This window comes from Leopardus geoffroyi, chromosome B1 (genome assembly GCF_018350155.1).
Source record: "Leopardus geoffroyi isolate Oge1 chromosome B1, O.geoffroyi_Oge1_pat1.0, whole genome shotgun sequence".
Lineage (NCBI taxonomy): Eukaryota > Metazoa > Chordata > Mammalia > Carnivora > Felidae > Leopardus > Leopardus geoffroyi.
Window position 1 is genome coordinate 194,125,533 of NC_059327.1, and position 19,245 is coordinate 194,144,777.

The following is a 19,245-nucleotide window of genomic DNA, read 5'->3' on the forward strand; positions in this document are numbered from 1 at the left end:
CTTCCAACTAATTATGCAATTGAAGTCAAGATTAGTTTGCACACATAATTCGTTATTTTAGTTGGACCCCTAATTTCTAAAATTAATGGCTAATGGTGGAAACTAGTTTGAAGTTCTAGGTTGCACTGGATTTAAGAAATCAAATGTTCCTTTTTGCAAAATGCACGTATCTGCTGCTGCCTTGTAATAGACCAAACAGGGATAACTGATTAAGTATTGAGAAGGCGAACGATTATGCCTGAGTACTACATTAACTAGTACTTGATACACTTTTATAATTATGTAAATGCATAGAAGATGTTTTGAAAAACATACCAAACTGTTAACAGTGAACACACCTAGGGGGTGGGTGGGTTTGGGGGTTGAGTCTGAAGAAGTACTTCAACTTTTTACTCAGAATACTTGAGTCTTACTGGATTTTTTTTTTTTTTTTTAATTCTCATAGCGAACATTTATTCATTTACTGCTCCTGTATGGATTTGCTTTGCTGCTCACGACAGCCTTCTGGGGAAGACAGGGTAAAAATTATCCTAGTTTCCTTAAAAGCTCAGAGTTGTGAACTGACTCGCTTAGAGCCACACAGCTCATGAGGAATAGGCAGAGCCTGGAACTCGGGTCTTGTGACTTCCTAGCCTAGTGTTCTCTTCCTTTTACCAGGCTCTCTGGAAGATGATGGTGGAGAATGCATCCGTTTTTCGGATGTGATCCTACCTGCCTAGTGGCAACTCGTGCTACTTAATTCCCGAGGAGTCCTAGAGCCCTGTGGCCTCTTTTTGATACACTCTTTGGATACACTGCTTCAATTCACGTGAATTTTCTAAACTCGTACCCCCAACTACCCCAAACGCACCCCAAACTGGGGGATATTTGCTGTGGGCTGGGGAAACAAATTCTAATCGTTTGCTGTCTCCAGTCTAATAAAATGAACAATAATGATATCAAAAGATAGCTGCTAACATTCTTTCCTTTGCTGCTGAGGTTGTCTGCTCTGTTCTGCTGTATCTGCTGCTTAGTAGCAGGTGCCTGAGGAAGCAGTGGGCATGAGAAGGGAGATCTCTCACCTTGCCACTAGTGATCTAACACTAGATCACTAAGGGAATCAGAATTCTTAGCAACATGGGCAGGTGTGGGCTCATACTACAAGGACAGAGTCAGGTGGGGCCTTTGAGTGGTCAACGGTTCAGATTTGCCAAAAAAAAGCCCCTGATCTGAAGCACCGATCCGAGTCCAAGTGCCACTGAAAAAACGATTTCATGTCTAATCACTGGTTCTCTCTGCCCATAATGGAATCTCTGGGCCACTTGCCTTGCAGCTCGAAGGATCGCTATGCAAATTAGTACTGTTCATTTTCTGGAACATAACAGCCATGTTAGACAGCTACACTCCTCTGTAGGAGCCAGCCTGTGTGGTCTTACCTCAGGAATAGCACTGCCCATCACCAGCCAGGCCTTTTTACCCAGGGAGAGAAAATAATTACATAGTAAAACCGCATGCTCCTCTTCGTCTCCTGCCAGGAGATCAAGAAATTGCTGACAGGAAGAAAAGAAAAATTACACTGTGTACATTGACTGCTTCATTCTGGATTGGACATACAGGATTTTTCAAAAGTCACTGTTAAAATTAGTGCCTTACAGTATAAATGGACCTATTTTAAAAATCTGTTTCCAGATTTTGATACTATGTTTTAAATCATTAAAAAAGAAAAACACAGTGGCGACTGGGTGGCTCAGTCGGTTGAGCGTCCAACTTCAGCTCAGGTCATGGTCTCACGGTTTGTGAGTTCGAGCCCCGCGTCCGGCTCTGTGCTGACAGCTCGGAGCCTGGAGTGTACTTCGGGTTCTGGGTCTCCCTCTCTCTCTGCCTCTCCCCTGCTCATGCTCTGTCTCTCTCAAAAATAAATACACATTAAAAAAAAATTAAAGAAAAACAGAACACTTCTATCGGACATGGTATTTTCTCTGACATCGATTCCATGGATTCCTAGAATCAACACCATGAGTAGGGGAGACAAATTTCAAAGTTTTACTCTTCATTTTGAATTTATAGATAATAGCTCCCTGTGTGTTGAATATGTTTTTAAATACTATTTTTAGAGCAGTTTTAGGTTCACGGCAAAGTCGGGAAGAAGAAATGTTCCATCTACCTCTGTTTCTACACACTATCAACATCTACCTACAGAGTGGTCTGAGTGTTAATAATGGAGAAACCTACAGTGACATGTCATAATTAATTACCCAAAGTCCACAGCTTACAGTAGGGTTCACTCTTGGTGTGGTACATTCTATGGGTTTTGACAAATGTGTAATGACCTGTACCCATCATTAGAGTATCACAGAATTTTCACTGCCCTAAAAATCATTTGTGCTCTGCTTACTCATATCTCCCCTTTCCCTGCCCCCAAATTATTTTAAGCATATTGCATGCATTAACTCATTTCATCCTAGAATAAACCCTTGAGGGAAGTACTCATCTTCCAGTTTTATAGATGAGGAAATGGAAACACAGGTGAGGTAATACTTAGGAAGCGGTAAAGCCAGTCTGGCTCTACAGCACACGAATTATTCTGTCCTTTGCATATTTTCTTTAGGTGTCTTGAGGTTACGGAAATGTTACCTCTAATATTGTCAACATTATGTTGCCAAAATAGACTGGGGAGCAAAAATTTAAAGTGTACTTAAATTTCAACAAAAATAATAAGATGTGCTTAAATTTCTTTGGTTTAGAGCTATCCTTAACGGGAGTTGTATAACATAGTTTAATTTTATGCAAACACAGCACCACATGAGATCCAGAAGCAGAATACCTGTGATAAGGTATGTGTTTGTGTCCTACTACCTAGGAGCCATTTGGATGTAACATAACATACATGGATTGTAAATTCCAGGAGGGCAGAGGCCATGATTATTTTGCTCATAGCCACAGTTTAGTACAGTGTGTGATATGTGGTGTGTGACCAGGAAATACATACTGAATCAGTAATGACACGGTATGCCATAAAGCCCATCAGTTGTGGAGTATGTAATTTCCAAATGTAATACAGAGTGTCATTTTGATTTTTTTTTCTTTTAATGAATAAAGCTGGGATATTGCTGAGATAATACTGGGAGGCCAAATCAGTATTAAGATATCTGAAGTACTTTTTATTATTATTTGTACAAATAACAAAAGTTTTTCGTAATTTCTGAACTTGGGCAAATTGAACCAGAAAGACAAAATACTTCAGAATTTAGCTCATCCTGCCAAACAGATGACCAAATGGATTTTTATAAGGACTAATGAATGTTGCAATTTAAAATTATACGAGCCTTTGGCCAATATTCAGTGAAGTCAGCTCAAACTGGTAAATCTGTGAGGGAGAACTACTTACGTCAGATGTGCTCCACAGGTCACAGATGCCAGCAAATGAAACAGTGTCAGGCAAGAAAGGAATCAATGACACATATCGGGCCACCAGTTCCTGTTTAAGCAAAAAAATAATTAAACAGTTCCTGTTTGAAAAAATTAATTTCTGATAAAATAGATACCTAGATATTCGACCTCATTTTCTTGTAAGAGTTCTATATATTACAAAATTGATGTGTGCGGAATGAAGTGAGGGCTAAGTGCTTACCAAGCTAGGTGTTGTGTTAACACTCATTTCACCCTCTCCAAGCATCCTAGGAAGGAGGTCACTGTTAATATCCTTTTACAGATGAAGACACTGGCTCCTAGGTCTCTTTGAAATGCTCTTTTTTTTTTCCTGCACTTCCTTACTTGATGGTATAGGAAGACTTTTTTTTTTTTTAATTTTTTTTTATGTTTATTTTTGACAGAGAGAGACAGAGAGAGAGAGAGAGAGAGAGAGCATGAGCGGGGGAGGGGCAAGAAAGAGGGAGACACAGAATCCGAAACAGGCTCCAGGCTCTGAGCTGTCAGCACAGAGCCCGACGCAGGGCTTGAACTCACAGACCTCAAGATCATGACCGAGCCGAAGTTGGAGGCTCAACCAACTGAGCCACCCAGGCACCCCTAGAAAGACTTTCTACAATCATCTTGTATTTTCTCTAGCCCAGTCCAAAAAGCAGCCACTTCTCTAAGGAGCTTTTTAGAGGATAATCGTATTTAGAAACAAAGATCAGGGCATCATTGTAGTTATAGCTCCTATTCATGCAACTTCTAAGCAGGTTGAACATCTTTTTCATATGCTTACTTGGCCTTTCAAGTTTACACTTCTCTGAATTTTTTTTGTTTAATTTTAATCTTTATTTTTGAGAGAGGGAGAGACAGAGTGCGAGTGGGGGAGGGGCGGAGAGAGGGTGAGACACAGAATCTGAGGCAGCCTCGGGCTCCAACTCAGGAACTTCCAGATCATGACCTGAGCTGAAGTCGGACATTCAACCGACTGAGCCACCCAGATGCCCCTCTTTTTTGTTGGTTTTAAAGGAGAAAACTTGTTTTGGCACAGCCATTCCTATCCTTGTTGAATTAACAGAGTGAAACAGTGATTTTTAAACAGTTACAGCTGGTTTCTCCCAAATGAATCTCACCGTAGTAGGTTGGTAGGCCGGTCGGGTCACAACCCCCTAGTTTCTTTGTAAGGAGATCCACAGGCTATGAAGAAAGCGCGGCTTTTCCAATTGCCACTCTTTCATTCACGTGCTCAGCTGAGGTGCACAAAACATAAATAAAACTTCTAACAAGGAATCCTGCCAAGAACGAGACCAGAGAGGGTGAGCAACCCTGCCGAGCTCAAGAGATGCAGGGGCCCTAGGAGAATGGCCCTGGAAGAATGGCTTTCTCCAAAGGGCTGTCCCACTACTTTTCTTCTCAGCCTGTTCCAAACCCAGCAAGCTACCTGCTTGGTGAGGGTTTGCCTGGTTAGGAACGCCGCTCTCTTTTCCTTTGGAAAACCTACGAACCTCCAGGTCTCTGTCTTCGCTCCCGGTACGCACGGGTGGGGGAGGGGTGCGGCGGTGCTGCGGGCCCGCGGGCCCCGCACCAGGCACCAGCCTTTGGGGGAAGGGCTCGCTCTGCTGGCGGCGGTGGCCGGCACGGCCCCCGTGTGCACTGTGACAGCAGTCCATTGAACGGGCTGGGAGGTAGCCGGGCCTTGGACGTGTCTGCTTGGAAGAGGGCTCTGGTGGTAGACGCGAGGTTTGGCCCAATCCTTCAGGCCCCGTCTGAAGCCTCTTGTGTCTTCTGTGAACTCAAAGAATAAAAGACATTCCTACCCTCCATCTCATCACCAGCCCAACTGGCTATAACTAGGGGAAACGGCCCCTGGCTGGCGGGACAAGTCCCACCGTGAGTTTCTATTTCAGTATTCCGCACGTTTTGTTACTGATTTGCAGGTGTTTTTAAAAATATATTCTAGTTGGTATTCCTTTGGCTATTATATATGTTGTAAACACCTTATTTGTGGCTTTTCATTTCCTTTGTGGTGTCTTTTGATAAACCCAAGTTCTCACCTTTTTTTTTTTAAGTTTATTTACTCAGTTTTGAGAGAGAGAGAGAGAGAGAAAGAGCAAGCAGGAGAGGGGCAGAGAGAGAGGGAGAGAGAGAATCCCAAGCAGGCTGCTTGTTGTCAGCTCAGAGCCGGTGGAGGGACTCAGTTTTAAGAACCGTGAGATCATGACCTGAGCCGAAACCAAGAGTCAGACTCCCAACCCACTGAGCCACCCTTGTGCCCCTAAGTTCGCACTTTCAATATGGCCACATGTATTTTTCTTTTTCTTTATAGCTTGTGCCTTTTTCTATCTTATTTAAGAAATTCTACCTCAAGTCATACAGATAAAAAATGCCTTCATATTTAGGGACACCTGGGTGCCTCAGTTGGTTAAGCCTCCAACTCTTGGTCTAGGCTCAGGTCATGATCTCACAGTTCATGAGATTGAGCCCCACATCGGACTCTAGGCTGACAGTGGGGAGCCTACTTGGGATTCTCTCTCCCTCTCTGTCTGCTCCTCCCCTGCCTTCTCGTAAAGTAAATAAATCAACTTAAAAAAAAAAATGCTTCCATATTTAAGTACTCAATCTATCTGCCCTTGAATGCTGTGAAGTAGGAGTCTATTTTTATTTTCCCCATATGTAAAAATCAATGATCCCAGTGAAATTTATGTAATAGTCAGTCTTTTCCTTAGTAATTTCCAATGCCAGCTTTGTCATGTGTCAGGTTTGAGTGGGTCGTATTTGAGTGGACTTTTTATTCTTTTCCATTTTTCTGTTATCTGTGTGTCAATACATTTTACTTTAATTACTATGGTCTTGTAAGTAGTCTGGGTATATGGTGTGGCAAGTCTTCCCACCGACACCTTCTTGCTCCTCCAGATGTCTAAGCTACTTTGACCCTTTGCACTGCCATATAAATATTAGAATCAGTTTATCAAGTTCCACTATAAATGGTTTTAAACACCTAGTTTGACAAGTCTTTGTCTTTTTTTTTTTTTTTTTTTAAATCTTTTTAAAGGTTTTATTTACTTTTGAGAGACAGAGACATACTGTAAGCAGGGGAGGGACAGAGAGAGGGGGACACACAGAATCGGAAGAAGGCTCCAGGCTCTGAGCGGACAGCGGTGGGCCCGATGTGGAGCTCAGACCCACGAACTGTGAGATCATGACCTGAGCCAAAGTCAGACCTGAACTGACTGAGCCACCCAGGCACCCGGACAGTCTTTGTTTGTCTTTTAATCAGAAAGTTTAATCTCTGCTCTGATTGTGATTACTGGTAAACATTTCGGCCATGTTAACCACCTTATTCTGTGCTTTTTATTTCTCATACTTTTTTCTATGTTTCTTTTTTTTCCTCCCTCCCCACTTTCTTCACCCCCATTTCATTATTTTATCTCCTGTTAATTTTGCAAGTTATACATACGTTCTTTTATTCTTTTAAGTGATTAATCTAGGAATTTCAATGTGAATATTTAACTTAAACTCTAAAAGTTAATAAATACCTTGACTCTCCTCTTGGGAAATACAAGTGCATTAAAATATCCTCATCAATCCTGTCCTGACATATACACAGTTTTTTCCAGGGTTTTTGTTTTGTCACTACTTTTCACCCTCACTTCTGTTATTACTGATATGAAGACAATGCCTGTCTCCATTTACTCACAAGTTTCCCATTTTCTTTATCTACTGTTTAGTGTCGCACCTAGGATTTTCTGAGAGCCTTCCTTCTCTTTGAAGGCTATTTTTTAGAAATTCCTTAAGTGAGACTCTTTGGGTTGTAAATTATCCCAATGTTTGTGTGAAAGACAGTTTCACTGGATATAAATTACTAGTTCAATGGCTATTTTCTTTCAGCCTTTTGAAGATATTATTCCTTCTCTGACTTCATTTGTGCAGCTGAGAAGTTGATTGGTTGGATCGTTGTTCTTTTGTAGAAAATCTGTTTTGTCTCTAGCTGCTTTAAGATCATCTTTGTAGTTCCCTGTAATATGCCTAGATTTTAATTTCATTTTATCCTGTGTAGGGTATATTGGGCTTCCTGCATCAGAGGATCGTTGTCTTTCATCAGATCTTAACACATTCTCAGCTCTCTTTGAACATTGCTTTTCTCCTTTCATATGTGATTTGGTGTTCCTCCCTCCATCTTCCATGTCTCTTAACCTTTCCTTTTCATCTTCTGTTTTTTGGCTATCTCTGTGCTATATTCCAAGTAATTTCTTTGCATGTAAATTCCAGCTCACTAACTCTCTGTACTTACCTGTATGTAACTTAAGTCTGTATTTAACTGTACTTAATGTTCTGCTTAAGCTGTTTGTTCACTTTCTATTTTTAATTATTTTATATTTCTGTAAGTACTATGCAATATTTTTGCAATCTGCCTATTTTTCTTTTGTTTCATTTTCAATTCCCTAGATTTATTAAACATTTTTTTAATGATTACTATTTATTTTTGAGAGAGACAGAGCATGAGAGGGAGAGCGGCAGAGACAGAGAGAGAGAGACACACACAGAATCCGAAGCAGGCTCCAGGCTCCAAGCTGTCAGCACAGAGCCCAACACAGAGCTCGAACCTATGAACCACAAGATCATGACCTGAGCTGAAGTCGGACGTCCAATTGACTGAGCCACCCAGGTGACCCTCAATTGCTTAGATTTCTTAAACTTATTAAACATATCTATTTTATAGGCCGAGTCTAATAATTCTAATATCTGCAGTCTTTGTGGCCCAATTCTGTAGTTTGTTGTGTTTGCTAACTCTTATGGTCACTCTTCATGGTGACTTATTTCTTCTTCAATGATCTTTTATATGTTTGTGTTGTTTGGAACTTTGGAACTTCTTTTTTTTTCTCTTTAAGGCTGAGTTTAAAGAGCATTCTTCTAGAAAGATTTGTGTTTCCTTCTGACAGGGGTTTAGGGGCATTACCAACAGGGAAATACTTTCAATTATATTTTCAGCTGAAGTTTTGTTTGGTCACACAGGTAGTGTGAATTTTAGTTGCTGGTGTGAAAAAAGACAACTTGGTTATTGGGAATTCCTTGGGGAGACTTATCTTGTTTCTCTTCCATCCAGAGTCAAGGCTGAAACAGGCAGGATTCCTTCTGCAAAGCAGGGTATTTCCTGGCTTACTCATCATTGACATTACCTGTCAAGAGTCCCAGCTCTGCACCCGAGTGTCTAGTTTGACCCTCCTCCCTGCCCTGGCACCATACCTGGCACTACCTCTTTCCCTGATCGCCCTGTGGCTTGCTAAAGCCCAGGTCCAGACATTAGGAATTATCTGACAACCTCAGAGCAAACACTATTCCAGGCTCTCACCCGTGTGGAATCTGCTTTGTTGTTTCCTGGCTCTGACTTTCCCCCTCACCTTATTTCTATGTCAGCCATGATTTTAAAAATGGTTTAAATATTTTCTTCGTCACTCCTCTATGTTCTCTCCTGGGAGAAATTTTTTTCTCTTTTACTAGAAGGAATAGAAGGAAGTCCCTATTATGGTTTTTAATACAAATTGATTAATAAAAAAGGTAAAGGAAATGTGGAACACAGGTGTTTTGTTTGTTTGTTTTTGATATATCTATATCTGCAAAAAGATACACCATCACCTGTTGCTAAATTATCATGTTAATGACTTATTAGCAGCAACTACTCCCTATACTATCTACTCTCTAAAGATAGTTCTGGGTTACAGTATTCACTTAAGAATGGTGAATAATCATTCTGTTAAAATGCCTGTTGAAAATAATCCAATTAAGAAATAGGCAGAAGGCATGAATAGACATTTTTCCAAAGAAGACATACAGATGGCTAACAGGCACAAGAGGCACAAGAAAAGATGCTCAACATCACTCATCATCAGGGAAATACAGATACCACCCCACACCTGTCAGAATGGCTAAAATTAACAACTCAGGAAACAACAGATGTTGGTGAGGATGTGGAGAAAGGGGAACCTTCTCACACTGTCGGTGGGAATGCAAATTGGTGCAGTCACTCTGGAAAACCATATAGTTGGTTTCTTAAAAAGTTAAAAATAGAACTACCCTACAACCCAGCAGTTGCACTATTAGTATTTACCCAAAGGATACACAAAAGTACAGAATCGAAGGGGTACATGCATCCTGATTTTAATAGCAGCACTATCAACAATAGCCAGACTGTGGAAAGAGCCCAAATGTCTATCGACCGATGAATGGATAAAGAAGGTGTGGGAAATATACACAATGGAATATTACTCAGCCATCAAACAGAATGAAATCTTGCCACTTGCAATGCTGTGGCCGGAGCTAGAGTGTATTATGCTAAACGAAAGAAGTCAGAGATAAATACCATGTGATTTCATTCATATGTGGCATTTAAGAAACAAAACAGATGAACATAGGGGAAGAGAAGGAAAAACAAGATAAAAACAGAGGGAAATAAACCATAAGAGACTCTTAACTACAGAGAACAAACTGAGGGTTGCTGGAGGGGAGGTGCATGGAAGATGGGCTAGATGGGTGATGGGCACTAAGGGGGGCACTGGTTGGGATGAGCCCTGGGTGTTGTATGTAAGTGATGAATCACTAAATTCTACTCCTGAAACCAATATTGCACTATATATTAACTAACTAGAATTTAAATAAAAATTTGGAAAAAAAAAAAAAAGAATGTTTAACAGGCAGAGATGCGCGTGTGTACTTAGTGGCCCAGCTTGGATGTGCTCTGTGGTCCCGGCTTACGTGCTGTACATCCTCAAATCTTGGAGATAACGTTTGCTTAATTTGAATTCAATGATGCCTATAATATTAAGTACAACACTGAAAAGTTATCTTGCTATAGTAGAAAGTGCATGAGTTCGGAAGTCAGAGGCCTAGGTTCAAATCCCAACAAAGTGACGGAGGACACGTAATGAAGACGTTGCAAAAGTGTAAAGCATCTTCCAAAGGTTAATTTCCGGCACTCAGTATAGTGCCCGGGATACAGGAGGCACCCACAATTGTTCACTGAAAGAATGAACTAAGGATTATTACCCTCTCTGGTACCTTCAGACTTTTCTACAGAAAGTGAGCTTCATAGTAATAAAAAAAAGTGTTAATCATTTCTTTCACCACTGATGATCTCGATAGAGTGACTATCTTAAGTATTATAAAATATGGTCGTTATAGGGCAATATATTGAAAATTTAACATATTTTTAGCAGCAGCCCTAATTGGCCATGGAATACTCACTGCCGTTGCTTGTGGGTTGTTGGGGCAGGCCTCCAAGAGCTCCTGTGGAGGGTTTAATGGCTTGAGGTAACGAGTGATAAAGACGGTTTTTCCACTTATGTCAGTCACTGTCGTGAGGCATTGACGATGTGGAAACTTTAAGGCACATTCAGCTTGAAACTTCTCCGTTGCTTGTAGCAATTTCTCATCTTCCTGAGAATCAAACTTCACAAACAAAGACTCCATGGAGTTTACATATGATTACGGGAGACAACAGTAGGATTTGTTGAGATCTTACGGTTAACAGGAACTACATGTATGCTTCAGGAACTACGATTATGTGACCCCTTACAATATCGTCATGCCCTGGTGTCCCTAGGGCTTTATTTAATTATATTTATAATCTAAAAATAAGATGGATTCATTAAATACTTAAAATATATTGAACAGGACTGAAAGAAAGTAGTCAACAGGCAAGCAGCCCTACGAAAACTAGAACAGCCTATAAAATGTAAACTGATGTACTAATTCTGATTGATGAGAACAAGCAGTAGCTTTATATGTATTTTGACATTGGTTTTAGAGGGGAGAGGGGCTCAGTAATCGAACGTCTCAAATGCAAAGCTCGAGCAACTCATGTTAAACGCACAACAAATCGACAGATATATACTGATGTGTTAAAAAATGTTAAATCCATAATGAATGTAATACAGAATAGTAATGGGTCTCAGGGAAAAAAAGAAGCAGAACTAGCATCAAGTGTATCATATTTATCTTAAGTGGTTCTCTGATCCAAGATGAGCTACCAATTCCCAGACTTTTAAAGATTTTATTTTTAAGTAATCTCTGCACCCAACGTGGGGCTCAGACTCACAACCCTGAGGTCTGGAGTTGCATACTCCTTAGGCTGAGGCAGCCGGGTGCCCCAATTCCCAGACTTTTAGTAGTAACTTAAAGCAGATGAAACAGAACAAATTCTAGTTGCCTTAGACACATGTTGTAAATTTTCCCCTAAAGCGATTACTAAAAAATAGTTTGCCAAAAGCAGATATTTAAATGTTTTTGCAAGATTTCTGTTGCTTAGTATAAAAACATATGCACGGTTGCTTATATTCTGCAGTGTTTCAGGACAAACTCAAATAAAATTTTATTAGGAAAGTTAATTTTTAAGTAGGATTTAGATTCTAGGCAGTGCTTGAAAATCTGTTTGTTTTGAGAATGGAAATGCACTCAGCTATCCTTCTCTTACTCTGCTTTATTATTATTATTATTATTATTATTATTAGCATTCAAAACCACTGATATGTTTACTCTGTCTCCCCCATAGAATAAGATTCTTGAAGTCAAAGATTTTGTTTCTATCTTATTTTTTTTTTAATTTTTTTATGTTTATTTATTACTGAGAGACAGAGAGAGGCAGAGCATGAGCATGGGAGGGCAGAGAGAGAGGGAGACACACAATCTGAAGCAGGCTCCAGGTTCCGAGATGTCTGCACAGAGCCCAACGTGCAGCTCGAACCCACAAACTGCAAGATTGTGACCTGAGCTGAAGTTGGACGCTTAACCGACTAAGCCACCCAGGTGCCCCTCGATCTTATTTTTTTTTTATCTCCAGTACCAAGGATACTACCTGGCACATAATACCTATAGGAGGCGTGTAACAAATATTGTCGAGTGAATGAATGGGAAGACAACCCGTGACTTTTTTCTGACTTGAGATAGAATCTAGGCTATCCTAATTATTCTTCATTTCTGTTACACTGGAGCTAGACTGTGGCTCCAATTTCTAATTTGATTTCTGTATCCCGAAAAATTGGGGTAGTGGTTGTGGGGGTTAGGTAGGATGTAGGATGGAGATGTTTCCAGATGCCTCCTATATACTCTCACGGGGTGTCCCCGACATCCAAATCCGAACATCTGACTCAGATTGATCTGGTACCACCTACCACTGAGCATAGTGGGAGCTGCCCAATGTATGGTTATGATGGATATATAAACAAATGAAAAAGGCGAGCTTCTGAGACTTTGGCATGGGCGTGTCACAGACTCCTAGGACGGAATTGTCATGCCAGAAATCATTGTAACTTTACAAAGATGAAAAATTACGAAACAAGGGTGGTATGAAACAAAGCACCCAGTGGAATTCAACTCGGTTTGTTTTAAACTCATTCATTTACTTACTCACCCAACTATTTGGAAAATATTTGCTGAGAATCTAAAAGGTTCCAGGCACTGTGGATAAATGAATATGAACCAGTACCCTCAAGCAACTTCTAGTCTAGAGGAATGCATTAATAAGCAATCCGGTACTTAAGATACTTGCCCAGAGATTCTAAATACACAGGTGCTAGAGGAATACTTAAGAGGCCAAATAAGCATTGCCCAGAAAGAGCAACAGAAACCTGGAATCAGTACTGATTATTGGCCTTCCCAGTTTAAAAAACTGTGTCAAAACCTTTTTCTTTTCTTTGAAAAAAAATTTTTTTAATGTTTATTTGTTTTTGAGAGAGACAGACAAATAGTGTGAGCGGGGGAGGGGCAGAGAGAGAGGGAGACACAGAATCCAAAGCAGGCTCCAGGCTCTGAGCTGTCAGCACAGGCAGCTGTCAGACGTGGGGCTCGAACCCACGGACCTCGAGATCATGACCTGAGCCAAAGTTGGACGCTTAACCGACAGAGACATCCAGGCGCCCCGAAACCTTTTTCTACCACTTGGAGCTGGACGTGCTGTGTGTGTTTTGACTATGTAGTTAGTGCTTTGTGAGAGCAGGGCCCGTGTTTGAATCATTTTGTGTTCCTCTCTGCACAGAGCATACACGAGGTAAACATTTAAATAAGTATCTCTTAATGGTCATTGATACTTGCTTCGGCCACCAGGATGCCATTTAATGGAGCAAAACAATGATTTAAGGAGGAGTATGCCATTTTATTAGTGATCTAAGAAGTACCAAGGGAAAGCTCAGTGCCAAAAGAATTTGGGTTGGTTTATTATGAAACAAATCAAGGACTAACTGACAAATTCACTATTTGATTCAAAATGAAACCTGGAAGTTTCTTGACTGGCTCTATTTTTTTGACCTGTAGGTTCGTGTCAGTGTTTACTGAAACTTAAGCGTGGTTATCCTCTTGAATAGCCACACTGAGACAGCTCCACCCATGACAAGTCACCGTCAGGGCTGCAGCCGTCTTGGCAAGAAGCATCTCATGGATTTCATAGGCTTGGAAACTGGAGATAGTGCCCAGCATGGAGGTGACATTCACACCCATGACTTTTCCTACATTCCAGGCTAAATAAGAATCTTTCTGACCAAATGAAACAGGCCGAAAGACAAGGCTGGACATTCTTCACGGAACTTCAGACATCTGTGGTTCGTTGCCAAGGGACCACACATACACTAGCATCCAGCAGCTTCCACAAAGTGGCAGCAGACAAAAAGCAGCTAATTAGAAGCCTTAGAACTACTGACCAACACATGTAAAACAAAACGCTTGGTATACCTTTTTAAGTACGTCACTCATCTATCAGAGGCAAGAAAGGAGAAAGAAATGAGAGGAAGACTTTATTAACAGAAAAATCTACTTTTAAAAACTTAACTTTTATCAAGACAATGTAAAGTAGTTACAGTAGGAGTTTGAGGAGTTGCTACTGCATCTTAAGAAAATTCCATGAGTAAATCCCTCTAAGAACTCCTATGGAACGGTTCCCTATGGGATGACGGAGGGGAGACTCCAGTCTCCTAATCCCTGGAAGTTGCTGGCAAGTGGAAAAACAATTCAAGGTTCTGGCCTCTATTATCTTCAGGTGTTCCCGAATAATCTGCAGAGGAAATCACTGAGTAGTGTTTTCCGCCACTGTGTGTTTAGGACATCAGGGGGCATCAGTCCACATACCTTCCTTATCAAATAGCAGCAAAGAACCTGTCCTCCAACGGGGATTCTTAAGCCCTCATTTCAGAGGCATAAGAGAAATGCTCCGCACAGCCACAGAGGGGCAGTGAAATGCCACTGAAGGCAGCAGCAGACAGCCTCGTTACCTGGCCGGAGGCGGGAAGGTTGCGGGACTCAGGGAGGGCGTCATGTCTCGGAGCTCAGAACCGTGATAGGGGGGTTAGTGCCCCGAAAGGGCGTCGGGTGCTAAGAAGCCTCTGGTTTTCAGCCTCTCAGCCACAGTCACAGACAGACTGCTTTCCCGGGTTTTGGAAGCTCACCTCCAGATGGGGTGCTTTTTCCTCTGTTAAGAATACATGGAAATAGCAAAATCATCTTTTGTCTGGGAGCATTTTTCTGTGTAAACATGCTTGTTGGCTTTTATCTTGAGTTTACACATAAAGAAAACTATCCAGAATATACGCTTCACTTCCTAGAAATATTTTGAAATGCATATATTCTGGCATGTTTTCTTTCTTTTTTTTAAATTTAATTAAAAACATTTAAATCCAAATTAACATATAGTGCAACGATTTCAGGAGTAGATTCCTTAGTGCCCCTTACCCATTTAGCCCATCCCCCCTTACACACCCCCTCCAGTAACCCTCTGTTTGTTCTCCATATTTATGAGTCTCTTATGCATTGTCCCCCTCCCTGTTTTTTATATTATTTTTATTTCCCTTTCCTTGTGTTCATCTGTTTTGTCTGTTAAAGTCCTCATATGAGTGAAGTCATATGATATTTGTCTTTCTCTAATTTAGCTTAGCAAAATACCCTCCGGTTCCATCCATGTAGTTGCAAATGGCAAGATTTCATCCTTTTTGATTGCTGAGTAATACTCCATTGTACATATGTACCACATCTTTACCCATTCATCCATCGATGGACATTTGGGCTCTTTCCATACTTTGGCTATTATTGATAGTGCTGCTATAAACATGGGGGTGCATGTGTCCCTTCAAAACAGCATACCTGTACCCCATGGATAAATACCTAGTAGTGCAATTGCTGGGTCGTAGGGTAGTTCTACTTTAAATTTTCTGAGGAACCTCCACACTGTTTTCCAGAGTGGCTGTACCAGCTTGCATTCCTATCTGGCATGTTTTCTAGAGACCATATTTGTCACAGCTTTAGTGACAGAGGCTAGCATGTAAGATTAATTTGAATTTCCGTAGATTTATTTTTCCAATAATCCTTGCAAAGGGGAATAGTAATAGTATGTGTCTCTGCGAACCAGACTGTAGTGCTGAAAAAGAAACAGAGGAATGTGCTCATTTCCCCATTCTCCATGTGAGCATTGATTACAACGGATAAACGAAAGAATCATCATGAGAATCCATGCAGGTTAGTTTAGGAGGGAACATGTTGGGCTTACACATGAACGTGAGCTCTGTGGAATTTTTATCTGCTTTTCTAGGCTGCTGTATTCCCAGTACCTGAAAAATGCTTGTCACATCAGCAGTAAATATTTGTTGAATATATATGATTTTGAGTCAGACAGACATTTAATTGATAAATGCATTTCCTGCCTGGGTGAATTTGGAGGGTTGAGCCTCACTTTCCTCATGTCTCAATCCGAGACCCCACCATACACTACAGTTGTGAGTATTAAGAGAGAATGTGTGTCAACTATCCGACACGGGGCCGAGGACAGAGTAAAAACTCAGTACATGATGGTGGTGGTGGTGGTTATTGTATTATGGTATTAAGAGGTCATGATCAGTAACTTTCTCCCCAAACCAATGAGGACAGTGCACATCAGTGCTGCAGAAGCAAGTTATATTAAGAAAGTGTCTCCCAGCTATGAGGGTTGGTAAATAGTTGCTAACAAATGGAAGTTCTGGAAACTCTTTGCTCTAGAGCCATCCAGAATTAGAGTATTTGTGCTCTACAGTATCTGAAGGCACTGAAATGAGGTGACCCCTGAAGGTCGCCTAGCCTTACGATGCTATAAATTGATTCAACACACAGGACAACCAGGGATGTGAGGTCAGACGTGGAAATGTATTTCGGCACGCTTGCCAATAAATGTCAAGATAAAAGAGTAGTCTGCTTTTTTTCTTCCTTTAAGAAAATTCTTCTACACCTGGAGCATGTGTTATAGTTGCCTGAAATTTTAAGTTGTTGATCAATCTAATGATCAGCTCAATGGAAACACGAATCCACAATCTCCCCTCATTTTGTCCAGACCGAAAGGGTAGTGAACGGAAACTTTGGCAAGGAGACCTTTGCTTGGGCCATGGCTTCTGTGTTTATAAAACTATAGCAAGCATTCCTCGTGTCTCATGAACATCAGACACGCGATTCTAAAGTGGAAGCAGGGTTACCTTTTCTCGAACCGACTCCCCGGGAACCAGCTGAGGCTCCATGGTGATGAACAGGGTGATGTAGGAGCCTTCACTCAGGCTTCGCACGGAGTCAAAACCCCGCTCGATAATCATGCTCCGTTCCTTGCTGTAGCCCAGGAGAACGGGGGGAATGTCTATTTTAAATGTCCCATCAATCTGTGAACAACATATGACTTGGTAAACACCCTGGTGATTTTCCAACCCAAGTTCAAAGGCAAGTGTCAACTCCTCGCTGTCCGATGAATCCAACAAAGACTGCTCAGACTGGCATTCGAGGCTCACCCCATCCTTCTGGGCATGTCGCCCTGAGCTCTCTCTACATCCCTGCCTCTTCCCAGTTCAGCAGAGCACGTACCAGCTACTCAGGTTGATGTGACAGTATGTCACCTGGGTTCCAATCCTGGATTACACTCCAAGTGTCCCAGCTTGTGCATTTATAGAGACAATAATAGTACCCATTTGTAGGGTGGTTACGTGTGCGGAATGAGTAGATGTAAAATACTAAGAAAAATGCCTGGCGTATGCTCAGTGCTCAGTAAGCGTTGGCCAGAAGCCATTCCCTTTTTCTGGAATGCCCCAGCTTTTCATCCCCCCTTTCAGAGTATTAATTCTATTTTCTAGGCGCAGGCCAGATGTTATCTCCTTTGTGAATTATTTTGTAATCACTAGCAGCCTCACATCGAGTTTGTTTCTTCTGCTATTACCATGGCACATTCTGCAGACCTTATAGTTGTATGCACATCTATCACTTTGCTCCAGATACCAGACTTCTCTCCATGAATAGGATTATAGTTCACCCACGATTCTATCACCCTTTCCCGACGTAGAGCAGCGCTTTGTGTACTCAGCAGGTGCTCGATACATGTGGGCTTCATGCATTACAAGCCACTCAACGTAAATTGACCCGGCTTCTGTGGAGGTTCCAAAAGACAGGACTTTCCATTTTGGCCTAGCCAGCCCAACAATAAGTTTATTAAAGACTGTCTAGGGCTACACAACTATTCAGGGCTGGAACTTGAAATTCACCGACTTACGGAGAATCCGGTTTTCATTTCAGTCTTTAGCGGCATTTATGTCTCAGGAGAAATAGAGAAAGAAATTCAACTTTCAGTGACTATGCCTTCCAGCGAGGAATTAAGTGAGCTGTTGTTTATTTTCCTCCTTACGTCGGCGCTTTCCCCTGAATCCTGCACCCAGGCAGGTGAGAGAGTACAGGGACAAGGATACAAAAACAAGCCATACAAAGTGCACCTGAAAGAATGGAGCACATCTGATGACCCAGGAAGCAACGGGCACTATCTCCAAATAATTGGTGCAAGGACTTCAGACAGGGTTTCTCAATCTGGGCACAGTTGATATTTGGGGCCTGACTGTGGGGGGGGCTGTCCTTGCATCGTGGGGGGTTGGCAGCATCCCTGACCTCCACGGACAAGATGGCAATGGCTCCCCCGCTAGCTGTGACAACCAGTCATGTCTCCAGATACTGCCAAATGTCCCCTGCAGGTACACGTAAGGGTACGAGCTTTGGAGTCAGAGAAAACTTAAATGACAAATGTAATAACATCACTCTCAGAAGTAACATTGAAATGGATAAACCCAAACATTGAATCATTCTCTCTCCCTCTACCAATGTCATTCCCCAGGGATAAGCAATGTGAGCATTGTGGGAAGTTGGTAAAAGTGAATCCTGTAAGCTTTGGGATTTGAGTAGTGACTTCACCTCGCGAGGCTTGTTTCGTCATCTGTAAAATGGCGACAGTAAAGCCTACTGGGTTGTTGTGAGATTAAATGAGGTGACATACAGACTAGCAGGTAATGGCATGTAATATGTGACAAGTATAGTTATTCCTACTATTATTAGTGAGTCAGGATTCTACTTGTTATGTGTAGCTCCAAACCAGGACCTACGGATAGGGATGCACAGATTATGGCACAGTTCAGGGAAGAAATCTGTAACAGAGAGCTATGGCAAAGAGAGCAAGTTGCCTCATGAAGTCGTGAGTTCCCCGTTTCTAGGGGCACTCAAACAGAGTATAGATATTACCAGAATGCAGTAAAGGAGATTCATTTATCCAGAAGGGATTTGGAGCAGTTACCTCCGAGTACCCTTCCAGGTGTGAAATTCAGCATTGCCGGATAACATGGCACTTGGGTTTACAAACTGATGCGCTCTTAATTTTTTTGTTTCCATTTAAAATCTATTCAAAGAGGGACACGAAAATATTTTGGCCAGCACATCACTGAAGCGTCACCTGTAGACTGTCCCTTTGTCTAGGGGGAGAACTGCAATTCCAATTATCTTGGAGATCCCAACCCATCCAAGCCCCAGGCTTGCTGGAGATTGTGTGGCCCAGGCGAC

The 19,245-nt window shown here is 41.6% G+C and overlaps 1 protein-coding gene across 14 annotated transcripts in view; it reads right to left on the bottom strand.

The window, feature by feature from the left end:
• Nucleotides 1–19,245, bottom strand: part of CC2D2A (coiled-coil and C2 domain containing 2A) — a 151,292-nt gene that overhangs the window by 15,362 nt on the left and 116,685 nt on the right. For 5 of the 14 annotated variants that reach the window (XM_045474496.1, XM_045474497.1, XM_045474509.1 and 2 more), the window contains 5 exons: nucleotides 16,866–17,042; nucleotides 14,110–14,130; nucleotides 10,633–10,836; nucleotides 3,368–3,457; nucleotides 1,416–1,529 (listed from right to left, as the gene is read on the bottom strand). In XM_045474496.1, coding sequence (XP_045330452.1) covers nucleotides 1,416–1,529; nucleotides 3,368–3,457; nucleotides 10,633–10,836; nucleotides 14,110–14,130; nucleotides 16,866–17,042 — 606 coding nt within the window. Of the gene's footprint in view, nucleotides 1–1,415; nucleotides 1,530–3,367; nucleotides 3,458–10,632; nucleotides 10,837–14,109; nucleotides 14,131–14,158; nucleotides 14,429–16,865; nucleotides 17,043–19,245 lie in introns of those variants that run through there. The other 9 variants (XM_045474498.1, XM_045474499.1, XM_045474502.1 and 6 more) reach the window with 5 other exon arrangements.